Source organism: Garra rufa, chromosome 14 (genome assembly GCF_049309525.1).
Source record: "Garra rufa chromosome 14, GarRuf1.0, whole genome shotgun sequence".
Lineage (NCBI taxonomy): Eukaryota > Metazoa > Chordata > Actinopteri > Cypriniformes > Cyprinidae > Garra > Garra rufa.
In genome coordinates this window covers 37855995-37864120 of record NC_133374.1, presented here as the reverse complement: position 1 = coordinate 37864120, position 8126 = coordinate 37855995, and the positions used below count along the sequence as shown (strand labels likewise).

General features: G+C 38.5%; 2 protein-coding genes across 2 annotated transcripts in view; one reads left to right on the top strand and one right to left on the bottom strand.

Annotated features, from left to right (window-relative positions):
* The first annotated feature begins 4571 nt into the window (after positions 1-4571).
* On the top strand, positions 4572-5081 carry LOC141284425 (uncharacterized). The gene has a single exon (XM_073817403.1). It carries the CDS (start codon positions 4572-4574, stop codon positions 5079-5081), a length of 510 nt encoding a protein of 169 aa, XP_073673504.1.
* Positions 5082-7566: 2485 nt separating this feature from the next.
* Positions 7567-8126, bottom strand: part of ift80 (intraflagellar transport 80 homolog (Chlamydomonas)) — a 51277-nt gene continuing 50717 nt past the window's right edge. Inside the window, exons 19-20 of the mRNA XM_073817982.1 lie at positions 8051-8126; positions 7567-7920 (exon numbers count right to left, since the gene is read on the bottom strand). The exon at positions 8051-8126 is cut by the window's right edge and continues 48 nt beyond it. Coding sequence (XP_073674083.1) covers positions 7810-7920; positions 8051-8126 — 187 coding nt within the window. The 3' untranslated portion in view covers positions 7567-7809. The remainder of the gene's footprint in view (positions 7921-8050) is intronic.

Here is an 8126-nt window from a genome sequence, read left to right as displayed (position 1 = left end):
AGTAACTAAGTAATGCAATTAGTTACTTTTTTAGGGAGTAACACAATATTGTAATGCATTACTTTTTAAAGTAACCGTCCCCAATGCTGGTAGGTATTTAAAATTAGAACTACACTGTGAGTGTGGCTATATGTATAGAAAATACATTTAAAGAGTGTGTATGAGCTGCGTAATTGTAATTTCAATTGTAATGAAATCATTTAGCACTGAAATAAATTGTTGCATATATTAATAGTAATGTACTATGCATTAAATAACAATAAAACAAATAAAGTAAGCAAAATGTTATCATTTTTTTGAAAGGTGTAGTATCAGGTTGCCAATTAAATTCACTAAAGCTGCACATATATGCAGAATGTGATCTATCTTTGGCATTAAGGAGATAGGCAAGGTTTACAGCAACACATTGTATACTTTCAGTTTCCTAACTGCACGTTCAACATGTTTTCTTACATTTGCAATCCTGCAACTGCACTTGACCTTTTGTTCTGTCTGTTGTGTTGGCAAAGTGAGGAATTATCTACCATCACTTCATCTCCTGGTTTAAGGTATTCAAGAAGGCCAGAGTCACAAGTGATGAATTTGTTGCTACAGCGGCCCCCATATGCTGCTGATATACAGTGCCTTGCAAAAGTATTCATACCCCTTTATTTTTGTCACAATTTGTTTTATTGCAGCATTATGTTAAACTGCTTTAAATTAGTTTTTCCCCACATCAGTTTACACTCCATACACCATAATAATGACAAAGCAAAAACCAGATTTGCAAATGTTATAAATGTATTAAAAATAAAACACTGAAATAAGTAGATTGCATAAGTATTCATACCCTTAACTCAGTCCATAGTTGAAGCACCTTTACAGCTTTACAGTCTTTTTGGGTCTGATGTGAGCATCTTTGCACATCTGCATTTGGCAATTATCTGCCATTCTTTGCCTCACCTTTTCACCTCTCCATCTCTGTCAGCTTGGACATTTCCTAGAGTCCTAGTTGTTCCAGTCGTCTTCCATTATGGAGAATGCTTCTGTCAACCTTCAATGCAGCAGATTTGTTTCTGAACTCTTCTCTAGATCATCGCCTTAACACAAGTCTGTCACTGAGCTCTACAGGCAGTTATCTTGGTTTTTGCTCTGATCTGCATTTTCAGCTGTTAGACCTTTTCTGAGAGGTGTGTGTCTTTCTAAATCAGACTCATTCAAATGAATTTGCCACAGTTTAACTCCACTCCAAGTGTAGGAACATCTAGAAGCAATATGAATGCTCCTGAGATACATTTCCAGTGTCCCAGACAAGGGTATGAATACTTATGCAACGGGATCTTTACAGTTTTTTATTTTTAATAAATTTGCACAAATGTTAAAAAACTATTTTTTGCTTTGCCATTATGGAGTAGGGAGTGTAGATTGATGTGGGGAAAAATAATTTAAAGTAGTTTAACAAAGCAGCAACATAACAAAATGTGAAAAAAATGAAGGGGTATGAATACTTTCGCAAGGCACTGTAAACATTACCAGACCACATGGTGTCAATTCAAAAAGAAATGATCCTGCCCACTTGACTCACTGATGTACTTAATCGTATGGCTAGGTCTTCTATCAAAAGGTTCAATTTCAACTTCATTAGTGTGAGCAAGATTTGCTGTTCAACTTCAGTCTGGAAAGACACAGTCTCACGGTCTCACCTTCATCTGGAGAAGTGTGTCTTTGTCACTTCTTTCTTTCCAAAATTCTGGTTGTCTGTCCACAAAGTGAAACGAACATACATAGATATCACAAGGCAGATTTTTTAAATCAAGTGCTGGAAGCCATTGTTTTTTGTCTATATTGTCGGCTGGTATCCTGTGCAATTTTGGTTTAGGGGATTCACCATCAGCTCTTTTTGTTGGCTTGTAATCTTAACATTCATTCTCAAGAAGGTTTTTTAGTTTTCTGAAAATGTTGTTACTAAATCAGCATACTTTCATCTCAAAAACATTGCAAGAATTAGATGTTTTGTTTCCCGTCGTGACTTGGAGAAACTTGTTCATGCCTTTATCACCAGCAGGGTGGACTATTGTAATGGTCTTTAAGTTCTTAAAAGTGACTCCACGGTCCAGCCCATATGGTCTAGCTGTCAGGGTTCTCTTGGTATATAGGAACTGACATGGCTGGTTATTATTAAATAACTTGCATATGTATTTTTTACATACACAGTTACAGAAATTGCTCACTGCTCTCCAGCTCTGCTCTCTCTCTTGCTTCATCTTTTTCTGCCTCCAACTTCAGGATGTCCTTTTGTGTTAAACTTGTAGAGGTGGTGGAGAAACAGACACATAAACAGATGAAGCTTTTGACCATGGGTCATCCTGAATGGATGAGCATATTAAAACAGGTGGTGAAACAGAGGGATGCTTTCCAATAACCCTTATCCATTAGGATGAACCAAGGCCGTGTTGCAGCAGTGGCCTCTTCTGACTCTGTGCCAAACTCTCTTGGTGGACATTTAAACTCCTAAAACGTTTTGAAATGGCAGCTGCAGTCCTGATTCACAGGGAAATCTGAAACATGATACCACATTAATAAAAATAGGGTAAAGGTCTCCATTAAAAGCTTTACAGACAATTTCAGAAAAATAGATTTTTTTGTCATTTTGGAAAATGTATTGTCATTAACAACCAGGCCTAAACACTGTGATTAGCTGGTTCAGGTGTGTTTGACTGTGATGAAACAGGTAATAGTTTATCTAAAGGACAAAATATATGCATTAGACTTAATCCAGTTCAAAATTAACTAAATGAGTTTAACTATTTTAGACTGAAATACAGTCCTCAATGCATCACGGAAAAATACTCACTCCCACTCTTGTTTGGAAGGTTTAGAGCCTTGTTTCTTCCATGTGAACCAAAACTCTTTTTCTGCTCTCAGCTTAATACATTTGGTTGTCTTTTTGGCTGTCATATTTAGCTTCTATTAAATAATTTCCTACAAACTAAACTTCGCTTATACAACTTCTCAACCCTCTTAAAGCACATTTTTATCACTGATGAAAAATATTAGTATTGTATTAAACTCGTAACACAAGATCGCATGATCATACCTGGAAATCACTTCCATCCGTCATTAGCCCTGCTCCCGTTCACTGTGCGTTTTCAGCATACAGCCGTCAGTTCATTACTGCTAGAAGACAAAGTAAAGTATGGTAACTAGTACTCACGGATGTACTGTGCATTTGAATGTGACGTACAATCACACACAGTGACACTATCTTTAAAGAACAGAAGTATGAAAAACCTTTATCTATTATGATTTGTTCATCAGTACACTAAAAGGCAGTAGGAAGAAGTGGCCATCGAAATGTACATCAGCAGTGGCTGTCAGCAAACGTATTTCAATGTTCTACTAATGACACCGCATATCAGATTTCAGTAAATGAGAGCGATTGCAGTGAGAAACATGATCCCTCATGAATCTGGCTGGCCAACTTGACTCTGTTCCAGTGTATTTTACGGCATAATGCTCCAGTAATCACATTTGACCAATTGGACATTAGCTCTGTTTATGAGAAGTGAATATCGACTGGAGCCTCACAAGCAAACTTTGGTAAATGTATACTGCACAGTCATTCTGCCTTTTCTAGGCGATAATACAATTAAGTCTCCATTTGCACATGAAGCCGATTCTGTAAAACTCACATAGACCTCACACTGGATCACAAATGTAAAAACAGAACATACAGATATATCCACTTGAAAGCATTAGCCTATATTCAGTGAGATATTTTTGGGGTGGTATCCGCCATTCTACATTACATTGCCGTGCACGTTACACGTTTCTATAATGACTTGCAAAAGCAAAAACAACTAGATAAGGTTTGTTTAGCACACTTGTTCAGTCTGCGATTATATTGTCTGTAGATGCTGTATGGCTTGGTTTCCTCATTCATTGCCTAGCACAAATAATTATAGGCCAACGTTTATTAATTGTTTGCAAAACAAACAAACAGATTCCTAGCCAGATGTACAAGCAACAATAAAAGCAAGCAGCCCAGATACTGAACTGTAATTAGAAGAAGCTCCTGAAAACAATAGCTTCTGTATTACTCAGTCCTTACTAATCTTGTTAGACTGTAACATGAACTGTATAATGTGAAATATCTCATAAGTCATTTGTTGCTTTCTTTGCTCCAGCCATGCGAGAGCATCGGGAGGGTTTAGTTTGAGTTGGTTCTGGCTATAATGGGTCTATTGAAACCCACAGAGAAACAGTGCCATGCATTTTTAATCAGGTGGCTTCTGAAGTCGCCTGCTCCATTCTGAGGATGTGAATTATGAGCAACGGTGGGAAGAACACTAAACTGAACTGACTGAGAGACAATGACATTACCTCACGACAGGAAGGGAGTGTTTTTATTACATTGATCTGTAATTTTCATTTCCAATAAGTGAGCGCCACAACTCTTATCTCCGAACATCTGGATGGGGGCTCGTCCGGGATCGTCGCTCCGGTGTGCTTTGTAACTAATTATCTCGGATGACATTCTGTGTTAGACTGTAACAGACTCTACCTTCACCAGACCACTTGATGGTAGAAGCATGAGAACAAGGACATTGCTGAGCGTTGCGTCCGGGTTTATTGGTTTCTCCTGTGAAGCTGTGCGGAGTTGTGCAGAGATCCAGTGTGAGGAAGATCAGCGATGCTGCACTCAGAACAGCAGCAGCAGCATCACATCCGTCCGTCAGCGTCCTCAACACACTTTCCTGGACAATGTGGAATGGCTCGTCCGTAAGCTGTCGGGACTGCTCATCCTGCTGTTGCTCTTCGTGGTGGGTTATTTCATTCAGCGTGTCTTATGTCCGCGTCCCCGCCGTCAGACGCCCGAGGAGCCCTCGCTTCTGAATGGACACACGTCCCAGGACTCCCTCGCGGGGGGTTTCAGCTCCCCGGTGCTGCTGCTTCCAACGTACGAGGAGGTGAATTATTTGCCCACATATGAGGAGATCATGATGGAGGTGAATGGAGACGATCTGAACTCAGACACAGGTGCGATGGAGGAAAGACGAGCAACATTGCAAACACCTAAAGGACCTAGAAACACTCTATAAGTAACTCTTTGTGTTTGAATTGATTCTGGAACAGCTAATGCATTCATATTTACAAAAATGACATTTTTATACTCAGGTTTGGCTCTTACAGTGAGTCTTTTGAAATAATGTGTGCTAAAATGGCTATGTAACTGATCTGAGTAAACTTGTGGACCGTCTGCTCAAACAGTGTTGATTACAAATGTCATTTATTTGCTGGTCTTATTGCACGAAAAAGAGATGGACTGCTCAAATGAATAGGATAAATGCATATAGCTGGAACAACTTGAAGAATAGCTTTTAGCTTCGGGTGAAAAAAGCACAGTTTATAAGAGCTGTCAGATTTGAATGTTGATATGAGATGTTATTTAAATGTAATGCTGACAATTTCAGTTTTATCCTTCTCACAAGCTCAGTGTCAACGTCAGATGTTCAATGTCTCAATTAAGAGTTTAGAAATGTCTTTCTAAAGAAAAAAAAAATGTAAAAAAGCCACTCCCTTAAATCAAACTCTCAGTGGGGCATTGGCGGGTCGTCACATGAAAATATATGAGATACATTCGTTGCCAGTTTGCCAAACCTTAAAATAGTTACAAATTGTCATGAGACGGTTGGCCAGCCTAATTCACCATTAACAGACATGACGCACCTTTCAGCTGCGCTGACTTTTTTGTACGTTGGAATTTAATTACTGAAGGTCAGCAGCAAAGACACAAAGTAAAAATAAAACAAAGTTTATTTATTTAAAATTCTGAGTTTGTATTTCCTTGCATATTCAGACTCTTTTTGATGAATACAGAATCTGTTTTTGTGCACGAGAATAAACAGCATTGATGCAAGCTCTGCCGCTGTTATAAAACCACCCAGAACACTTTAAACTTAAAGGTTTTTTAAACTACTTCAAACTTTCTGGATAGGCTTTTTTTAAGCCAATATAAAGTTTGTCTTGATGGACATTTTCATGTAGTTTTCATATATCTTCCAGTGAAAATCTGAGATCTGCAGATATCCCTGTAGGATACATTTAATTCTTAATTTCTATATTGTTTAGTTTCTTCATTATATTGGATGAACTCAATTACAAGGCATTACAGAACAGTGTGAGAACCGACAATACAGTTGAGGATATTGAAGAACAATGCAACCAGGAAAGGCACTTAAAGTGTCATGGAACCCTATAACACAAATTTTTAAAGGTGCCATAGAATGCATTGATACAATATTTTAAATTGTTCTCTTATATCTAAATAGAAGGTATATGGCATAGGAAAGGGAAAAAATCTCCAGAAACGGTTTTACAAGTCCTTTTACAACCCTAGGATTTGTCCCTAGAATGAAATGCTCTGTTTTTGCCTTATTTGGAAGGTTTGTGAATAATAATGAGGAGCTCTGCTCTGATTGGCTGTCTCACAGAGCAGCTCGCTCTCACACAGCTGTAAGGAAACACATGGAGGAAATATATATTTAATTATGGAGCTCTAACCGCATTAAATATGTGGTTTGTTGAATCTGCCGTTTTGAAATCGTGATCATTTTACTCTCAGTATTGTGATCGCTGTGTAAGGTTATACTGCAGCGACACAAGTTTAGATGCTTTAGTGATGCTCAGGATCTGTAAATCATTGGCCATCATCAGCAGTCATCTCTCTGTTTATGTGGAAAGTGAAATCTTATGTACTGCAATGTAACAGGCTAGCGCTAGCAGTAAGCTAACCGTGTCCCTTCAGTGGGGGACATGTACTGATGTACTGATGATTGGCCGATGCAAATGTTGGGGTGTAACTATTAACGATCGGGACTATTGCGTAACAGTCGGGTATATGTTGGAATTGACCTATTTTTCGGTGGTCTTTTGCAAACATCAGATTTATATAAGAAGAAGGAAACGATGGTGTGTCATGTCCATGTCCTGAACTGTTATTCAACTATGCCAAGGTAAACACAGTTTTCCATTCTATGCCACCTTTAAGATGTAAATATATATGTACAGGTTGCAGTGAAAACTCTAAAAATGTTAAGATATATTTTTCAAATCTTTAACTCAGGCAGTCTTTGGAGGCAAATGGGAACATGAGGACATCACATGGAAAGAACAAAGATGTAGACCAAACGCTGGAGTAGATAGGCAATTTATAGTCTAAGCCTCAGACGTCACGCCCACAGAACGTTGGCTAAACGTCTGATGCATATTGTACACTTAACTGGAAACACTTCAGGAATGTTCTCCCTCTTTTTCTTTAACTTTCAATGCTGGTTATTTCAATGACTGAATTGTTGCACGCCAGTCTGTTGTTGTGGGGGCATTTCCACGCACCGAAACGTGACGCTGAGTGAAATTAACTGTGATTGGTTGTTTGACATGTCGGTCAAACGGCATTATGGGAGGGCCTTGGCCAATGAAAGCTGCCATTAATTCCAGACCTTCAGCCGTCAGTCAGTCATCAATCAGTCATCACTAAAAATGCATGTTAGGTGGAAACAGTGCTTATTCACTCACCAATGCAAGTTTTATTTTAAATCTGCATTTATTGAATATACATAAATCAAACTTTTACTATAAAAATGCATTCATTACAAAATCATGAAATAATAGGATATAAATAACAGCTGTGAAGTCTGATAACAGGCTAAGATATGAATTCATCTTAATAATGAGCCACGGTGTACAGTTAGTGTTGAAGAGTTGGAGATCTCTGTTTGTTCAGTGGGATCCAGGTCTCAGTTTATCTGAATTACCTGGGCTGTGTTTTTATCGGCGTATGGACACACTGCTTCTGACGGATGAGTTGGCTGCTTTTTCCCGCTCCTTAGCAAACTCCATTTCAATTTTAGCCTGGATTTTCTCCCAGTCCACTTCCACCTGAACATAAGCAGGAGTGATGGAAACATTAATAAATGATTACATACTGTATACTATAAACAGTAAAAGCCCTAGACAGAGGAGACTGGTTTAAGGTGTGGCTTCAAAATAAATCTAAAACATGTCTCACTCCCTCAGAGTACTGCAGGAATCTCTTGTTGGTTTCCTGTTTTCCAAAGTCCTGCAGGAACTTCTGTCTGTGAGCG

Coding starts and splice junctions, on each gene's coding strand:
- LOC141284425 (XM_073817403.1), top strand. CDS start 4,572: ATGAGAACAAGGACATTGCTGAGCGTTGCGTCCGGGTTTATTGGTTTC.